The 20,913-nt window shown below is 42.3% G+C and overlaps 2 protein-coding genes across 5 annotated transcripts in view; one reads left to right on the plus strand and one right to left on the minus strand.

The window, feature by feature from the left end:
- Window positions 1–20,913, plus strand: part of LOC128885058 (uncharacterized) — a 90,564-nt gene that overhangs the window by 42,150 nt on the left and 27,501 nt on the right. The gene's annotated exons all lie outside the window — the stretch shown is intronic.
- Window positions 15,165–20,867, minus strand: LOC128872452 (PAN2-PAN3 deadenylation complex subunit PAN3). Of its 4 annotated transcripts, none has more exons than XM_054115146.1 (9): window positions 20,804–20,867; window positions 18,388–18,644; window positions 17,974–18,231; window positions 17,523–17,898; window positions 17,318–17,434; window positions 17,014–17,253; window positions 16,651–16,933; window positions 16,220–16,574; window positions 15,165–15,837 (listed from the first exon to the last, which is right to left on the minus strand). In XM_054115146.1, exons 2-9 carry the CDS (start codon window positions 18,463–18,465, stop codon window positions 15,721–15,723), a joined length of 1,824 nt encoding a protein of 607 aa, XP_053971121.1. In that variant the 5' UTR covers window positions 18,466–18,644; window positions 20,804–20,867; the 3' UTR covers window positions 15,165–15,720. The 4 variants fall into 4 exon arrangements, with proteins under 4 accessions (XP_053971121.1, XP_053971118.1, XP_053971120.1 ...); XM_054115143.1 differs by lacking the exon at window positions 20,804–20,867 and adding an exon at window positions 19,902–20,708; XM_054115145.1 differs by lacking the exon at window positions 20,804–20,867 and adding an exon at window positions 19,726–20,708.

A 20,913-nucleotide genomic window follows, 5' to 3' on the forward strand; every position in this document is an offset into this window, starting at 1 on the left:
TCGAGAAAAGTACTTTTTTTAAATTTGTTTAAAATCTCATTTTGTAACGAGATATGAAAACATTGCACCGATATTGAATTTTGTAATGGTAGCTGCATATCGGGCGTAGAATTCTGAATTTTACATTGGAATTTCGCTTTGACTTTAACGAGAGGGTTATCAATTGCGGAAGTAACAATGTCAAAGTAATCACACCCGTGCGCGTCCTAACCGATTACATCGACTGTATCGCGCGAGTCATGACATCGACGTCGGTATTGGCTGGGTTTCATCTGTGTCTAATGACTTCGATATCCACGACGGTAATCCGCATCCAAATACACGAACATCGCGTAATAACGCCAATGCATACCCGTTATCCCCGGAGCTGCTTCAATCGCGAGCGTATCAATCTTGAACCACTGCCGAATCTCAATATAAGGAAAAGCTTGCAACGTCGAACATCGTCTATCTCTCTTCGAAATAAAATGTCTCTTTCTATATCGAAAATTCCTGAGACAGATTTCTGACCTTTTATCTCCTATATTTACGAATTTATGTAAATCTTTGTACCGTTTTCCCTTAATTTATATTTACCTCGAATGGCACAAATAACCGAGGTCCATTAATATTCTGTCGAACACGAGTCGCGGCTTTACGTCTCGTGAAAACGAACCTTTCCATTGAGATCGACAAGGGACGATCCATTTTCCATGCCGTGATGCTAGGAAAATGAAACCCGCCTCGAAACGACGACAAGGAAGGAAGAGCTCGACGGGGAGGAGAGACCGTTCGTTTACATATGCCAGTATTTCCGGTAGGATGTCTTCCGGCGGTTCGATGAGACCCAACCGAACCCGAGACACTTGGCTTTTCCTTTGCCCCCGAGCAACAAAACCCCTGCGTCGTTTCTCAGCGAGCCATTATGGCTGCTACGATTCCGAACACCGCTCGAGGGTGACTTTTAAAATAGGAGAAATAGTTGGACATAATATACAACTATTTGGACATTAACATTTGGACATTAACATTTGGACATTAACATTTGGACATTAACTGTAGAAATGTGTGAGTAACTTTAATCAGAAATACAGAGTGTCCGAAAAATGTTGGAGGTCTTTGAAGAAGGTGGTTCGGGAGGTGATTTGAAACAACTTTTTCCTTGGCGAAAATGTTGTCCGAGGCTTCGTTGAGGAGATATTAAGAGAAAGGCCCCGACCAATCAGAGCGCGAGTATGCCGGGTGGGCGGCCGCGGTAGCGTTGGCTACGCGCGCTGATTGGTCGGGGCCTTTTCGTTAATATCTCCTCAACGGAGCCTCGGACAACATTTTCGCTAAGGAAAAAGTTGTTTCAAATCACCTCCCGAACCACACCTTTCAAGGTGTTACAACATTTTTGGGACACCCTGTATTTACTCGTCATTTCGTTACGTTAAAGACTGTATCAGGCTCGTCGATTCTCAAACAGATCTCTGTCGCAACGAATTTTTATATTCCCTAACTTAACTCTCAACCCGATAACCGATATCGAATATTATAAAAACGTGTACGAACACGTTTCGTTAATTAACAAATGGCCCGTTGCGTAACAATAACAACAGCCATCAAGCCGACGGTAGACGCGTGCACGGCGGAGGAAAACCGGAAACGTAGCGACATGTTCATAGGCCGCCTCGCGGATAGAATAACAAACGCACCGGAACGCTTGTGGCACTTAATAGGTTAAGTGCTCCTTTGATAACTGCGATCGTGAATAGCTTCAAGAGTAGCAGCACTCGGGGATGCCTCGCATAAAAACTCTGAAATTCGCGGAATGCCTACATCCACGTGGAACGAAAGAAACAGAAATTTATCGACAGTTTCCGGGCGAACCGTTTCGTCGACGAAAAATCGAATCGTCCGAAACGGTATTTAAGGCGATCGAAACTGTAGACTGTTTGTAAATTACCCGCGTATTGTACGAACGTGAATAAAAATAAGAATAAGAAGAAGAGTAAGAATAAGAATCGAGAGAAATAATGTCGATTAGTAACGTACGTAATTTCTGATTTGGAAAGAGGTTTCCGTATCCTTCGCGATAAGTATATAATTACAACGAACCGTATCTCCGCGAATACATATCTTCGAAACTACCGTCGGACCGAACGAATTACCGCGATAAATCGCTAGACGTCGCTTTTACTCGTGTAAACCTGCAGCCGTCTCTGTCTAGCCCTCTCAAATTGCGCCGCGTATTTTGGGACAGCCCATACATTGCGGGGGAGGTAATGCTCGCTTAAAACCCAGGTCGTAACGTATACATTTTCCCCGTCGAGAAAGCAGCAGGAAGCTAAGGCGTCCATTATAAAGGTAAAAGGAGGAACGGAACGGTGTAAACTGTGGGACATTTACATACGCGATATATCCCCGCGAAACGAAACCGCATTTTCTGCTTTATGCGACGTCTACCACCCGCGCGACGCGCGCGAAGGGAGCGAGGCGTTTTCTGGTGGCGTTCAATGATTTACTTCGCAAACACTCGGGTCGTCGATGCTCGGACGTGTTTCTGTCGACGCAAATAAATTTGTTGCCAGACGGGAGGGAAGAGAGAGAGAGAGAGAGAGAGAGAGAGAGAGAGAGAGAGAGAGAGAGTGTGTTTCGAATCGTCGCAAATTGGTTTCTCTCTGGAGAAACGGTTACGACTGACGCGAAGGAGAGAGAGAGAGAAAGAGTGTGTGTGTGGCTCGATAGAGCACGTTTTACCGATCGAATTCGTTAGCACGCGCGCTCGATAAATTATCGACCAAGCTAACCGGAAACCGACGCACCCGCGACGTTAAGGGAAAATCGACACTTCGCGCGATATACGACGAACCTAACCGGATGTCGGAACGACCGTTTAGCGAGCTTTTTCTCGGGATCGCTGTTGCACGTCTCCGGGGTGGAATAAAGAATCCATGCGGGGAAGGTTATCGTGAATATCAGCGGAAGTTCGACATTGAAATTCATAGACGCTGACCCAGCGATTCTTAACCCTTTGCACATACGTAACTTGAAAGTGATTTTTAGAACGTACAATATCAATTTTACTTATTTCGGAATACAGCTAATTATTAATTGAAATAATAATACCAAATAAAAGACACGGAATCGATATCTACGTCCGATACTTCGATTTCAGTTCGAGAATAAATTCCCCGCGAAAGGCATTCGTGAATTTCACTCATCCCGGAAATTTCGAATTCTTCGTCGTTACTCGAAACTTGTACCTAAATGGGAATTTCGCTCGTTTCCGTTTCGCGGTGGTCGTTACGTCGTCATTTTCAGCCCCATTTGTTCAAACTCTTTTTCCCTTCGTTCTTTTTTACTTTCTTTCTTTCTTTCTTTTTTTTCCATTTTTTTTTTTTTATTTGCAGAGCTTTTTTCGGGTCAATTGCGAACGTATCACAGACGGACTTTTTCAACGAAAGCCTCCCCGGTCGAAAAGAGTCCGTTGCACGCGCGCCGGGCGATACGCGAGGACGCAACGTACCGGGACATAGGTCCGGATTGGGAATCCGTGACCGATAAGTCTCGATGACGATACACCGGGACCGCGATGGGAACGATAACGGCCGATACGATAAATTGCTTAGAACGCGAGACGCCGGCGAATTAGCGACAACTGTGTCGCCAGATGCGCAGCGTAAATTAGGGTTGATTAAAGAGGGAAATGCGATACGGCGATAGGGGGCAATGATACGTTTAAACACGCGTCTCTTCTTAAGACGATGTTACTTATTCGACCCAGTTCGGTCGAAACTCGGCTTCCTTATCTGGAACGCATACCAATTGCGCTGGGTGTTTCGCCAACTATGCGACCGACGATTTTCATTAATTCAGCAAATTGTCGTTCAAAAATGAATCGAAAGTACGGAACGGAATTTTTGCGCCACGTTTGGAAAAGTGTTGTACGAATAATATTATTTACTTAATTGATTCGCAAAAGCGATTATAAACCTGAAACTAGAAATCCTTGCAACTGGTGCAACAGTTTCGTTATAATCGACTAAATGTTCCTTTAGAAAGTAAACTTAATTATGCAGCTCTCGATTCAGACGAAGAATATGATGCACCTTGTCGGAATGCTATCGGTTGTTTAATGTATCGGTTGTTTGATACATGTGTAGCCATAAGTATTTCGAGTCGTTATACAAATAAAAGGAATAAAGAAATTATGGAATTGTCTCGAAAGAGTAATAAGATATTTGCAAGGAACGATAGATATAAAACAAAGAGCGCAAACGGTTTCCAACACTAATTTCAAATCGGTTGCTCCCATGTGCGTTCGGCCTAAAACAAAGAGCGCAAACGGTTAGCAACACTAATTTCAAATCGGTTGAGCCGCGTACGTTCGGGTTATTCGCGTACGCCAGTAAAAGAAAATGGCGACGATTTCCGTAGGACGAGCGCCACGGAGTCTCCCGGAGATCTCCCGAAAGATACGCGTGTCACAGTGTCATCGCGAAACCTTTTTCAAACCTTTCTCGACACGCCACACCACGGCGTTACGAATTGCCTCGCACGTATCCCATCTTTCTATCTTTATCCATCGTGGTAATACGATTTCGTCACGGCTGCGGCAAATATTGCACGCAATTTCCCATCGAATTGCTCTCGCCTAACTTAATTCGTTCGCGATGGTTGGAAGCGTCGTCGACCCTTTTTCTCCTCCTCTCTCTCTCTCTTTTTTTTCCAATCGACGTTAATTCTCCATCGCGCTATCGCTCGCACAGGACTCGCTCTTTCTTTTCTCCCCTAACACGATCGACCGTATTTCACGTTCGCGTTACTTCGACGGCCACCGAAACTCGATACTGCTGTTTACACGAATCCAATAAAAGGAGAACAACGCGCCCGGACCGTTAAGAAAGCTGCGTCGAACGTAAACACGGCCGTAGCGGAGAAGAAAAAAGTACAGTTTATAAATACGACGTGCCTTCGCGTGCATAATGCTGGCTTCTGTGCTGAAAGTCGTCTCAAGAAGGGGTGTTTGCGTTTCTGGATTATTCGAGAGCAGATGCGACGCATTCGAACGACGAATACAAAGACACGGAACTAAACCTAACCTAATATTAAATTAAATTAACCTAGACCTGATATTTAACCTCCTCGGATAATTTGCCACCGAACTCGTTCGAACGGGTTAACCCTCGAAGTCACTTCGGTCATTCCTATCTCCGTATTCTAATTCCGTTTTCACAATTCCCCCAAACATCTGTACAATAGACTAGTAAACAATTACCGAAGCCCTTTGTCCGGCCGCGCTATTTTCACCGAACGAGTATCGCGCAGTGGAACAGACATGCTTGTTCCGTCTAATTACCAACCCTCTCTGAATGTTAATTCAGGTACGGGAGGCTATTGTCGGGTACCCTCTACCGAAGTCCAGCGGAAAATGTTCGCGGTACACGGCACGCGTGGCTGGAAACTTGTAAATAAAAAAGTTTTTCAGCGTTCCGGGTGGTAGGAATGCCTCGAACTCCTGGAATCGATTTCGCATCGATTCGCTACGAAATACGTCTCGTGTTGAAAACCGATACGTAATATTGTTTTATTATTTACCGTATCCCAACTGGATACAGGGTGTCCCAAAAATGTTGTAACACCTCGAAAGGGGTGGTTCGGGAGGTGATTTGAAACAACTTTTTCCTTAGCGAAAATTTTGTCCGAGGTTTCGTTAAGGAGATATTAAAAGAAAGGCCTCGACCAATCAGAGCGCGTAGCGAACGCTACCGCGGCCGCCCACCCGGCATACTCGCGCTCCGATTGGTCGGGGCCTTTCTCTTAATATCTCCTCAACGAAGCCTCGGACAACATTTTCGCCAAGGAAAAAGTTGTTTCAAATCACCTCCCGAATCACCCTCTTCAAGGACTTCCAACAATTTTGGGACACCCTGTATAACTAGATCCCGTATACTTTCGATCTATGTCCGTAGAGATATCATACACGCAATTGTAGGAATTTATATTTTATAAATTTGTATCGGGTGAGAATTAGCGAAAAAATCGCCAACCCTTTCGGAAGGATCTACTCTCTAGACGATCGATTCGGAGTCGAATGTTCCCGTAGTTGAATATTCGTATCGTGTTCGGCGCGAAACACATCGAGTTACACGGTCGCGTTTTGCACCCGAAAAGCAAGATCCACGGGACCATAGCGCGTCGGGTAGCGTCACTAATCGCTTTAGTTCGTTCCTCGTTTTGTTCCGAACAACGAGCTGGAATTTACCCGTGATCGAAGGGTACGTAAAATGATCGGTGTGCGTCCCGTTATCGACATGTTTTCCCGTGCGTTTGCTTCAAAGGGTTGTTGCAACATCACGCCGCCTACTCGATCCTATAATGAATTAACACGAAGGGGGGTGACGCACGCGGCTCGAAAAATCGTTAAACATCGCTACCGCGAAGCCTACGCGATATACGTGTATCGCACTTCTCATATCGAAGCAGACCTTGTTGTGTAAAACGCCGAGAGACGTGTACGGGTGTGTGTCTATGCGGGTCGATGTGCGTGAACCGTGTGTACGATCACTTTTTTTTATGGAATAAGGTGTTCTTAAAGTAGCGTACTCGTTGCACCGACGGTAAACTTTCCTAAGAACTGCCAATTTTCTGCTGAACCGTCGTTAGAACGTATCGTTAAATCGTCAGACGTAAATGAGACGTAATTCGAGACGTTCCTCCATTTTGTAATTTCGATATTTCGACTTTCGAGACACGCCGTCCACGAAGAAAACGAATAACCGTACAAGAACGTATCGTTGAATCATCCAGACTTGAATATAATTCGAGATTTGAATCGTCCAGATATCCCGGGATCGATTTCGAAGGATATTCTCCTCCATTTTGTAATCTCGATATTTCGACTTTCGAGACACGCCATCCACGAAGGAATCGAATAACTGTGCAAACAGTATAGTAATATTTACTGTTGATTTATGAAGAAAAATAAGTAAAGACCCACGGAGATTCGAAGCCACGATCCTCGGATCCACAGTCGAGCGTTTTACCTACAAGACCAATCCCGTATACCCTGCGTTTCGTACTTCTCTGCGTTGTTCTCGTTTCGCTCCTTATTCTCGGGAATGGAAGACGCGGATGCTACGATATATTTTGCTATCTACGTTAACGATAACTCGAATCCGTCTCAAGGTCTCCACCTATCCGAAGCTAAAGGGTGGTCTCTTATCCGTAACGAGTCGATTTCGTGCCCCTCGAATACAAGGCGGCATTGAAGAAGGAATACCGCGTAAATAGGGAACTTCATATCGAAATGTATTCGTAATATCGATATTCGTAATAACGATGCTCTTTCTCCTCAATGCCTCATTGTACCTCGACATTCGAATTTTCTAAAGATCCCTCAGACAGAAAGGTTGGAAAAGGAAGTAAATAAAACGAACATAACCGTGGCTCACGCGCAGACCTGATCAATTTTTCTGTTAAAGAAAATCCGATTCCAGGAATTTATTTCGTATAAATTTGTATGGGTCGAAAGTTACTCGAATATTTAATCATCCTGCGTGTCTCTTCAAATTTTCTTACTTTGTTCAAATATAAATATACAATCGGTAATTTATTTATCGATAAGTTAACCTAACTTTCTCTGAATAAACTTCATTCAGGAGCTTCATTCAGGATTCTTATAATAATAAATTTACTCGAAATCATTCAGCCAATGTAATTTAGACAATTTTTTTTAATACACATAGAAGGTACAAATACTTATACAACTTATACAATTTAAAATAAAATCAATAAGAAAAGAGATACATAAGAGGTTGACATTAAAACTAATAAACTTTAATTTACGCAAATTCTACACTAAAAATATGTAGGAATGTTGGTTGATTATTTCTTCCCCTAAAGTTTATTAATAAAATGAATATATGAAGTTTTATTTTCAATTGCTTCCTGTACAAATACTTATACGACTGACTGCATATGTACATCCTCGTAATATCTCTGTTTACGGAATCGGAGAATGGAACATTTTCTTCCCTGCCGAAGAGCACACAAAACCTCGCGAAACGTGTACGGATGAATAAACTGTACCGGGTTGGATTAATCGACGACCAGTTATCGACCAATTATTTTTCTTTGCCCGGATTGTCGGTTACCATCGGCGATAAACTCGAGCACCCTCGTAAAAACTACTCGCGTTCTTGCCAACGCTGTACGTATGCACGTCGGCGAAGTTTCTTGCGATGAATTCTTCCATAGAGTTCGTCCGCTGTAATTCGAGAAGCAGCCCGATATCCCCTTACCCTTCGCGAGCAAAACAACCTTAGGCGCGCGCAAACAAGAAACGCTGAACGTATCGTAAACATCGAGCTCTAACAACACTGGAAAGGACGTTGGAATAATCGCTCGTCACGAAATACTTTTCCACCGTGGCGAATAAATAACCGGAAAACTTTTCGATCTAAGAGTTACAAACGTTTGAATATAGCGGCACGGAATTCGTTTCTATACGTAACAGACTACTCGTTTGTGTTTGGTGGAACAGCTAATATTATAATATTAATATAGCAAATATTTTAACCCTTTGCGCTCGAGGCATTTCTCTATAGAATCGAAACCGGTCCATTTTTGTAATAAATTTCTGTAAAACCAAAAACTATACTTCGAAAAGAAACGTCTACGAATATTCGTCACTCGATATATTATTATTTCGATTAATAATTAACTGTATTCTGATGTAGGTAAAATTGTAATTGTACGTTCAAAAGAATCACTTTTAAATTACATATGTCGCCCTAGAGGCGCCACTCGAGCGCAAAGGGTTAATAATTCTCACCATTTCCTAGAGTAAAAAATAGTAGAGTCGTAACAAATCAGGAACATCCCGACTCCGATTGATATCGAACAGATGAATATCGAGAATCATAAAAAGAAGAACATGAACTAAAACTAAGCAAAAGTAGTAATTTAAAACGTTTCTATACGTAATAGACTACTCGTTTCCGTTCGGTGAAACAACTAAATATTTCGATAATTTTCGCCGTTTCTTAAAGTAAAAAAATAGTAGAGTCGTAACAAATCAGGAACATCCCGACTCCGACTAATATGGAACAGATAAATATCGAGACGCATAAAAAGAAAAAACTTGAACTAAAACTAAGAAAAAGTAGTAACGTAAAACGGATCGTACAAAAAGATCGAGTCGGTAAAGAAAGTGGAGGCAAAAAGAAAAAAATTGCTTCATAAGCAGAACAGACGGACCGATCGCGGATATCCTCGCACTTTTTCGTCCGGGCACGCGAAGAAAATTTCTCGCGGGTACGGGTCGACCGCGATCGGACTTCGATCTCCCTATTCCATCGAGAATCGATAGGCGAGACGCGCTCGGGTCCATCGGGAGGCAAGTCTATCCAACGTATCGCGTCGGAACGAAAACAGCCCCAGCCGCGATTCAGCGATAGAGGGTGAGAGAGAGAGAGAAGCCGATAGAGAGAAGTCCATCGATCGTCGACAGCAAAACACACGGCGCGCGCTCGCTGAAAAAGGATCCCCAGACGCGTTCCCTCCCCTTCCCCCGATAATCGAGGGAAATATTACGCTCGCGTTTCCATGATAGACGGGTATATCGCGTATCTCGTGTCCCCCCCCCAAATCGCGACAAAATTCGATTTCGCACCGTAGACGTCAAGTGACAGCGCGGGCGCGGGGGTTGCGGGGGAACAGACAGGGAGAAAGAGAGAACGGTGAATTACAGGGCGGGTCTTGCCGTGGAAAATCGATGGGAATACACGGAGAGCGCATAGAGCGAACCGCGATGGGACTCGGGTTGAACGTGTTCGCCGTTCGTTCGCGTTTTCCAACGACCCGAAACTACCTACCATCGTTTCTCGTATCGGCGATCGACGATCGTTTCGAGAGTGAAAAGAAAAAACGTGACTCGTGGATAAAATAAAGATTACTCACTTATCGCCGCGTCGAGGATACGAAACGTTCGCTACCGGGACTCGTCTTCCAAGGGGCGACTCGACGGTGCAACGGTCCTGGTGACGTTACGCGTGTGCGGACACGCCGGATGGTGCAGGTGGTGGTGACGGCGACGATGGTAGTGGCGATGGTGGTGTAGTGGTGACTATGCTCTGCAAGCGGTCTAGAGATACGAAAAGATATATAACGCGTAACGCGACTGCGCCACCGGAGTCGAGAGTTTACTGCGTGGGCTCGAACCGAGTCTAACGAGTAACCAGCGAAACGTGCACGAGCCGTGTGCGTCCTCGTCGCGGTGCTACCGTCTACTACGTGTTGCTGCCGCGAGAACCGCTACCGCTCTACCCTCTCTCCGCACAGCCTCCCCCTTGCTCTGTGCCACTCTACCATCCCTCCGAGTCCACGCAGCCAGCAACCTTCGCGCGCGGGGTTGCCGCTACCAGCATCCTCCTACCCCCTCTCCGACCCACCACACGCCCTCCCCTCCAATCGCTGCGCTGCGTCGAAAGATATTTTCAAACGTACCTGTAGCGGGGTCGCTGATTTCCATCGCTGGGGATGAACATTTTTGGGACACCCTGTATTATTGCGTTTAGAAAAATACACGAGATATCTAATCAATTTTCTATCGCGCTCGTATTCCGATTTATATTCAGGTCAACAAAGTTCTAAGAGAGAGCGATTGGTAACTTCCGAACCGGAAATGAAAGCCTGGAACCCCGAAAAGGTCCAACCTCAAACCAGAGATAGGCGAGACCCTAGGCTTCGAATAAATTTGAAGTTTGCCGATGGGTTTGTCTCGCTTCCTTCTTCGGAAAATGTTCAAAAGAGACAAACATATCGGCAAACTTCAGATTTATTCGAAGCCTAGAATTTTAACCAAGACCTTTCGAACGACCCTAACTCGGAACCTCGCTTCTCTACCCCTAGGCACGTGCTCGTAGCATCGTAGAATTTTTAACGGACTTCGAAAAGGAGGAGGTTACTCGATTCGACATGTATATTTATTTTTTTTTTTTTTTACTCGTTCTCCTCAATACAGATAAATAATGCTTGTCCCGACTATTTATTTAATTAACATAAAAAAATACAGTCATCCAAACGATACGACCTCCGATGGTAACGTACACGACCATGTGTTAACAAACCCCACGTTTCCTATGTACACCGTGTTACCAACGTAGCCGCATAAATTCGCCGCGGCATATACGCATACATTACCCGCCAACTTGTCTTCCCCGTATCTAGCGAACGATTAATCTCCGTAACGCAGCGATTAAACTACGGCTGCGAGTATGCAAGAATATCGATTCAAACGAATCGGATGCAAAGTGTACGACGCCAAACCGTAGTCGAGAGCGGGATACAGATCGCGGTGGAATTTTATCCGACCACGAAAGAAGTCTTGGTTAGACGAAAACTTGATGAAGATTCGAATGAATAAAAGCTCACCGACGGATATTACGAACAACGAATAATACCGACCTGGATGAATTTTTGGAATCAAAATCCATTTATAATGGCTCCATGTATCTAAATAATGCTAGTTGTCTAAATAATTATCTAAATGGAGATTCAAGTCGAGTAACGGCCAGCTGTAACCGTCCCGAAGGAAAAAAATCCGTCGACAAACTTCTACGCCGGCGAACGGTGTGTACGCGTTCTTTCGCACGGACTACGCTCCCGATAAGAGTATACTGGCAACATTTTTTTTTTTTTTTTTGTTGTTATCTGGAATACCAGGACTTCCCGAAAGTGGCTAAGGGGCTATAGGAGGTGACCGACCAGTTAACGAGACAGTCGCTGGAATAGGCCATATATTGCGCGAGCACGTTTCACTGGTAGCTCGTTTTTCTTGGAACGCGTGGAAGAAGCTAGACCTTCTTCCTCCTGCTCGGGTCATATACATTCGCTGGTTCCTTAATTGCCCGCTAGAAGTAGCCCCTCGATCGGTTCGCATACCGACCAGTGGCGCACCCAGGAATTTTCCAAGGAGTGCAACTAAAAATGAACAAAGCCTGTCGCAATACCTTCGGAGATTTTAGAAAAATTTTAATAGAAAAGATACGGGGATAAAGTTTATTTAATTCCTTTACGTAAAGTATGATTCTCTAACATTTATGTCAAATTCTTGCACCCTACCTGAATGCGCCGCTAACAACAATCGATTTCGACTTGAAATTTTCAAGTCAATAATAAGATGATAGGAACTGTTGTGAGAAAGTACATATATATATAAAAGTATTACGAATCTCTCTCTCTCTCTCTCTATATATATATATATATACGTAATATTCGTAATACTTTTAGTGTCTTACATAATATTATACATATTTGATATCAAATATAAATTTTATTAAAATATAAATATATATATATTTATACAGTGTGTTTCGTTTATCTAGCAAAGTAAATATCTCGTGACGCACTGAAGTTACGAAAAAAATTTATTTACAAAAATTGTTCGGTTCGTAGGGTACAATCATATGATGTAATTTTTTTCGGGCCTGGGATAGTAGGGAGGGGGAATTTCAAAGTCAAAATAATACATATATAAGTAAAAGTATTACGAATCTAGTAGAAAAAAAAATATACGTGTCGAATTGAGTAACTTCCTCCTTTTCGAAGTCGGTTAATAATCACTAAGCATAAACCAAGTTGCACCTGTGTCGATTAGAATACGTCGTCAAACCTGTAAACTACCGCACGTAGAATAAGATTAGCGATGCAGTTGAGTTATCAACTAAATGCTCAAATAAACTAAGGTAACGTACAACCGACTAGAACTGTTACGTGCGACCTTCCGCCAAGCAATCCTGTTCCACGATCGTGGGACGATCGGAAGAAAAATCACTTGCGCAAGGGTTCGGTGCACCGCGGCATTCGAAGTTTCTTAACGACCGGCTCGACTGGATTTAAAGCAAACAGGATCTGGCGATCCTGTTATAGTAGTGTTCCGAGATCATTCGATCGCGTTCGCGAGATAGATTGTTTAGGTTAAAGGAAAAAAGAACCATTACTTCGATACGACGGAATTAATTTAACCCCTTGATACGCAAAAATTTTGCGACGAATAAATTACTAAACGAACATTACTAAACGAACATTACTAAACTTGACACGCGTTTCTCCCTGACGAATGAGATTTTTTAAATGGACACGTCGGAAAACACACGACGAAAGCCATCTGGCGTGATTTACTATGTCTAAGTAGCTGCAAGTAGCGCGAATATGAAATATATTTGGAAAAATGCAACGGAGTAGTATGTTACCCTAACGTATGATTAATTAGCTGTGCGCACTTACGAGTTACTTTGTTGTGATCCCCTGTCCCGTGGAGAATTTGTAGCAAATAAACATTGTCGAAGTCAGCAAGCGTTTCTTTTGGCAAGTGAGACATTTTTTTATGGCGCGAACAGATATTATCTACGAAACAGACGCGTCGGAAAACTTGACACGAGAGCCATCTGGTGTGTGATTTTTCCAAATAAAATAGCGCGAACGTGAAATACATTCGAAAGTATTTAATGCGATCATGTATATTAACTGATGTCCAAATAACACTATTTCCTTATTTCCTACTTCCTATTCACACTATTCAATATACTAATACTAATACAAGACACTATTTCGATAACTCGAGAGGCTAACCTATTCACTATTGAATTATCCAGAATTAGTCGATATTTTCCTAACCTGAAAAGATTTATTTTTTACTACAAATAAAATTGCTAGAATATATTTGTAACAAAACTCTGTCCCACGACCTCGAGAGTTTAACCTATTCGCTTTGAAATTAATCAAAATTACCCGATGCTTTCTTAACCTGAAAAGATCGAGTAAGAAAGTATTGTTACAATTGTTCATTGTGCCAGTAGTCTATTAGGGCCCCACTGGCCCCCGTAATAGCTCGGGTACCTCGGGATTGCCAAACCAGTACTGTAGCTATGTACAAAGATAACTACAGCCCCTGAGGGTCCTGAATGTCCCGAACAGGTTGCCACGTTCGCCAAAAAGGTAGCCGATCGCCAGTCGAAACCGATGGAAAATATCGTTCGCGTGACGTCTCTGGGTTAGCGGGTTGACGTCGAATAAAATGAAGACTTACACGCGATCATGCTACGCGTACGCGGTTGATACGTGGACGGGGAGTGATTGTCAGAAGTGACATCGGCGCGGGGGAGTAAATCACGTCGGCATTAAGACAATTACGGAGAGAACGACGGGTCGAGGCTCGTCGGTCGACGTGTCTTGGACAGAAACAGATGTCTGATATGCCTTTTATTTCGACTCCACGGTCAGCGACGTATATATACACGTATACGTTAAACACCGACGCGATCCGCAGGACGTACGTAGGATAAATGCATGGGCGTCGGTATAGGGCATTAAAAATACGACCAATATCGCAACGGATATCGTGACTTAACCTTTCCGCTACTGAATTCCACGGCGATCTTAAACCGCTAAAAAAATCTTACAGAATTCGTACCTAGAACGATTAACAGTTAAAGATTAAGAGGACGTTCTAGTAATCTCTGGTAGAATTTTTGCTATTACATTCCCAGTCGGACCCATTACGCAACGAAAGAATCTTCTAAGAAGATTGAGCAAAGGTATCGAATAGGAACAAGGGACAAATTGTAAACTGTAACTATAAAAGAGGATCAATAAATTAGCGAATTAATACGGGAGTCTCCCGCGCGAATGTCGTTATTTAAAATAGAGACGTTGCTGTAAACACGGAGAAATTAAAAAAAAAAATCGTGAAGAGTTCCACGATAGGGTTTGCGCAGAAAATGCTAGCGGCGACCATGCCCCGCGATACCATCGAAAGCGAGTGTAAGTGTGGGCAAAAGTCTGTCCGTGCTGCGGTCATGCAATTGTACGAAGGAAATGAGATCAAGTTTGAGTGATTGCGGACAGCAGTCGAAGAGAGGAGGAGAGCGGCAGGGAATGTAGATAGGACAGTTCAAGAACCGAATCTACAGATCAGCGACTGGATATACTGGAACGGACAAAGCAACGCATTCCCGCGGAAGTCGAATACGTCGACGCGATGTCGCTTTCTAATAACGTTAAACGATATTTCCTTTGCCATGCTGACGCGTTTCTCGTTACGTTTTTTTTTTTTTATCTTTTTTCAACGAAACGGTACACAGGGGTACGGTGAACTTTCGACGACGATCGACGCTTCGAAATAATTACAGCGATGATTAAGATTGCTTTCAAAAATAAACATTTATTTCAAAATTAATGCTTACCAGCTGTACCCTAAAAACTAAGATCTAACCTATACACCGATTGTGTTTAGGTGTTGTTCTTAAGACCTCTTAAGACTTCATTGCATTATTAAGTCGTGTACAATTGTTTCATTTTCAGTATAGTACCGTAATAGCTTCCGCAGCAAAATTCATACACTTCTCTGGTTTGTATCATCACATGATCTCCTTGTACACACACACACATATATATATATATATGTATATGTATATATACATATACATATATATATATATATTACATTCAAATGGCAGTGCCAGAATGTATTCTGCGCGTATCTAATGATTCGACTCGAAATCATGCTTACAAACGGGATCATGTACCATTTTCTTATCACCGAACAGAATTCTCGGGCCAAAATCTCACTCTCCTATGTCTCGATAAAAATTAAAATGATAGTACCGCTAAGTGGTGATATCACATTTATGGTTCGGAGTATGTACTGTCTGGTCGGTTGATGAAAAAAAAAAGAAAAGAAAGGACACAGACCTAGACAGCATCTTTTGCAGATTGTACCAGTTCTCCAAATGAGGTTTCCAAGCATTGCCGTAATTCTGCGTAACTTACTACTAACACACTTTGTTCGTCTCGTGACATCAAACATATCTATAAGATTACGAAAAAAAAAAAAATATTCGAAAATACGTATTAAGGGATAATCCAAAACGATCGTTCATGTATTTCGTATGTACGTACACTGGTTTAAAAGAAACCTGTTCAGAGTGAAACAAACACGTTGAAGTTCTATCAATCGGAAGTCGAAGTGTATTCGCACGTTTGTGTAGTATGAACGAGCTTCTTCAAAGCCAGTGTTGATACATTGGTAAAAATATAGCGGTGAAGATGGGCAAAATTCTTATCTCTACGTGGAACATGTCGAATCACGAATAAAACAGATAACGTATAGAATAGATCGATATCCCATCGAAGAAAATTTTGCCCATCTCTGATCGATAATTAAATAATACGATTTAAAAGAAGAATATACCTTATCCTGAGAACCTGAATCCAACTTATTTAAACAAGATACAACGTGTGCCATATCCAACCATGGTCTCCCATCCGCTGCAACCTGATGAAAAACGTAATCCCTAAACAATTTGAGCATGTATCGGTCACCCGTCTCTGCCCACGTGGGTTCCATATTAAGTTCAGGTCTTTCGTTAATGGTAGCCAATTTTACAAGTAACTTAAATAATCGTCCATTCTCCAGCTCCTTGGCAAGTTCATTCTCCAGCACGTCTGATCGAAGTAGAGCCGCGTCTAACTGTGTATAAAATCGCGCTCCTATCATTGGCATGAGATCGGTTACACTTCTTCGTGCTTGATTAGAAAGTAAATACCTATAAAATATAAGACGCGAGATAGTAAATGTGATTCTAGGAAAACCTGCGTAATAGAGGTAAAATGTGTACGAACAGAATGAGATTTCGAAGATCCGTGGAGTAAGAGCGGGCGACGAGCTCGAGGGAGGCTTGCATATTGTCGCGATGGACGGCAAGGAGGCTGCGACATGCTAAAGCCAACACCAATTTTCCTAGGGCGATTAAATCTTCCTGTTGATAATGTGGTATGAGCGAAAGTGGATTTGCTGCATTTCCATCGAACGTAACCACGTCCGGTATAGCCACGCAACTCAAACGAAGTCTTGTACGCGACGTCAGCAACACTTTCGTAGGATCTAAACATCTGTATGCCAAACCTGTCGAACGCAATAGCAACATCTAGGATCTTCTTAGGCATTACTTGGACTGTACTTAGATATTATTCAAGTATACAAACCAGCAGCATGTATGACGCGAAGAGCAGCGGTGAGTTGGATTATGTAGCTCCATATGACACTTTCTGGTAACATACTGCTATGTTGCTGTCTCAAAATGGTATTTTTAGTATGACTATAAGGTCTGGGAGCATTAGGGTCCGAGGAAAATGGATCCGTGTATCCATTCAATTTAGTAGCTGAGAAATGCTTATTTAATAACGTCTCCGAACCAGGATGATAGTCGTAAACGAATACCATGGCTGTAACAATAAAATCGTTTCGTAAAGATACACTTAATACAGTTTTTAGTACGTTAATACAGACAATGGTCACCAAAGGCCTTGGTGGTGAAAACTTCTCGTAACTGCACTAAGTTGGTATGCGATAATCGCTTCCACATATCCACCAGCACCATACATTTCGTATTGGCAAGTCTGAAATCTAAGAACACATGAAATGCTTATTTCAATACCAGTTTCTAACTCTTCGTATAATTCCGTTGGATAGTAACGAAAGTCGAGAAACTCACCATGTATACGACGTAAACAATAACGCGTACCACTTTTAATGCTGGTAGCTTTGTACGTTGATGTCTGATATCCAAGCATTGTCGAGGCAGGTTTATGGATTGGTTCTAGCGGGCACAGCTCATGATAATTATCTACCTCGTTCGGTAAGTCGGGAAATCGTACTATATCGGGTTGTGCTAACGTTAACGCATTTTTCTGAAGAATGTCCATTCGTAAACTTTCACTGACAAAGAAGCTAGGCGTTGCTTGAGGCGGTGGAGTCGAAGGAGCAGAAGAGCTATTGGATGACGGAGGTTTCGCCGGTTTCACTGGCTGAAGATGCGCAGGTGTACCTGGATAGACAAAGCCTACCTGACCTGCTCCCACATTTGCGATCTATCGACAAGAAGTATTATCACTAGATTAGAGAATAAGAGATAAATAGACGCGTTAACTTTTAAACTTGCTTACAGTTTCAGTTCCGTCCTCGGCTCCAACAGTATCGGTCGCAGCATTCCCAAGGTAAAAATAAGTAGTACCGCCCACATTCTCTTGCGAATGGTAAGAATTATTGAAAAGATTTGGAGAACTGCTGTTGCTACTAGTTAGACTCCTTCCAGGTACAAATTCTGGACTGGCAGTTACCTTTTTTTGCGAATCCAGAGAAAGGTTCGACAAATGTTTTGTAACGGCGGTGGTACTTAGAGTTACCCCTGGGCTTTGACGATTCTATCAAAAAATACATAATAAAGAAATTATGCGTTGTTGTCGTTTGTCTACTAGTTACATTTGATTCAAGGCTACATCTAATTAGATGATATAAAATGGAAATTTTTACTAAGATTTGACTCTCCTCAAATAAATTGCAGATGAGTAGTACACTACCATGTAGGTAGCAAGCTTGGACTCCAGTGGAACGCCGTTTGTTTGAGGGGTGTATGCAACAAACATTGATGGGTCCATTTCTCCTTCAACCACTGCATTTACTGCTATCACGCTTAACCCTCACTTCGACTCTTTCTATTTTCCACCCTGTTGTAAATCACTTTGCACCTGCTTCTCTCAATGGTAATTAACAAATGTGCTTTACCACAAGTGGTTGCTTTCGTTAAAATATAGATACGCGCTGCGATATCCAGGTCCTGCAACATACCTTATAGATACATAAGTACAAGTAAAAAGTACCGATACAAAAATAAAGATTAACAGTAGATTACATAAAATTGTCTCTAAACAAAATTCATAAAATTTTGTATTTCTTCAATTTTTTACTTAATAATGATTAGTAATATAATTCTGCAATAGCAACTATTTGATGAAAGAAATATGACTGTAAGAAAAGAGGTAACGTTGAGCTAATTCTAACGAATTCATTTACATATTCCTGAATATTTTAAAAATCTGAACGTTAGTAGAACATTAAATGATATATGAAAACCCAATAAGTAAACAAATAGCTATACAAGTATGATTTAACTTTATTCTCACTATATGTCTACTAAATCTTTCACGAATCCTTGGTTTCGATTATCTTTGGCAACATACAAACATAGCATCTCCATACTGCTTATTCTACGTCAAGTTGTATATACAGTTTCCCATTTCTATAAATGGTTCAGACTAACGATGCTTGCACATTACCAAAGATAGTTCAACGCAGAGTAAAGTTAAACCACGGTTATACAACTGTTTGTTTACTTATTTATTACTTGAAAAAAAAAGAAACAGGTAAATATCATCTGCTACTCTACGAGAAACAAAACATACAATTCGTTTACAAAACTGCCTGGTTATACTAGCATTCGTGTGAAATGTGTACGTGCATAAATTTAACGGAACGTACCGCTCGCTCTAAACGAGAAACGAGTAACCTGCCGCGTACGGTTCGACGAACGGCGAGGATAGCGAGATTCGTCGATTATGAATGAAATTTCGTAGACAGCGGACGCGGTTTCATTGAAAAAAAACGAAAACAGAAAGGGTGAAAGGAAAGGAGACCGCGACGAACAAGCAGATTAGCACGCTATAGCAATGGCAGCTGATTTTGACAATACAGCGAAAAAGACGCACAGGATAAATAACCTTGGCTTCGCGTCGCTGACGACGAGGAAACGGAGGAAACGTACGAGAATTCGATGAGAGAAATCGGAAGGTTCGCGCGACAGAGAAGTAAAGCGACCGATGAAATGAAAATACGGGGACGTGTTACGATGAAACGCGTACCGAAGAGTACGCCGCGTTAACATAACCATTTAACGCTGTCAGCCGATGTCGCGTCGGTGTACGGTACGGCGCCAAAATTCCGATCCCACCGATACGTTCGCGACACGGAACGGAAAAGCCGCGCAACGAGTAAATACATACAACAATTTACAGAGTCTATTTAACAGCAATCTGACCGTGTTATAACATGTTTCCATCCAGCAGACAAAGGAGAAAGCAGAACCAATCCGATCTTGTATGTTTATGGTGTTCTCCCTTTGCTTCGGCCTCGTATTTTTCTCTTTCTTCCTCTCTCCCTTCCACCCTCCTATTCATGTCCTTCGATCGGAGCAGCTGTCTCTCTGCCACGGCTTGTCTCCGGGCGCGCGAGACGCAACTTGTATATTTACCTTTCGAACGCACAACCCGCGAAGCAGCGAAATTTCTTTCCATTAAATATAGATCACGAATAGGAGCACCTCGTAACAATCGATTCGCGACGTTTATTCGATCGGATAGCTTGATTTTTGATCTATTTATCGCGAAACATTTCGTGCTAATAATCAAATACGGATTTTCATTCGAAGCGTCGAACTGTTTGCTTATCTTTTATTCGTTGTTGGACATTTTTATCTAGATGGGAATTTTTCTGCTTCTGGCGATTCTTAGGTCGCGAATCGTTCGCGAATGATCTCTATTCGACGATCTCGATCTGGTACGATACGTTATTAACAGCAATCGATTGCGAAAGAAATATGCGTCGCCTATTGCGCCGTGTTTCATATATTATTCGTGTTAGTACTCGGTTTGACGAATTTGGTCAAAGATTTGTATCGATATTTACGAAACGCGATGGGTATAGTTCTTGGAAATGAGATATCCGTGAAAACGATGTCTAACGGAGAGATTATCTGATAACACGATTTCGAAATAAATTTTGTTAAGATATATTCGCAACAGAGCGACGCACGTGACTTGTTCTTCTATATACGAATTGTGTGAATATACTAAGTAATTACATGTTTCTTTAACGGTTTCTGTGTTTTACCGGCGGTTCTATTTTATGGACAATATATTGTATCGTAGTTTGAATATTTACAGTACACTTGTGAGACTTTTCAGAGCAGCGTCCAACTTCTTGACCGATTCACTGGACTCTTTTTATTTCCACCAGACCGACGCCAATGTTACTAGCAGTTACTAGAGCTC

Source organism: Hylaeus volcanicus, chromosome 2 (genome assembly GCF_026283585.1).
Source record: "Hylaeus volcanicus isolate JK05 chromosome 2, UHH_iyHylVolc1.0_haploid, whole genome shotgun sequence".
NCBI classification, from domain to species: Eukaryota; Metazoa; Arthropoda; class Insecta; order Hymenoptera; family Colletidae; genus Hylaeus; species Hylaeus volcanicus.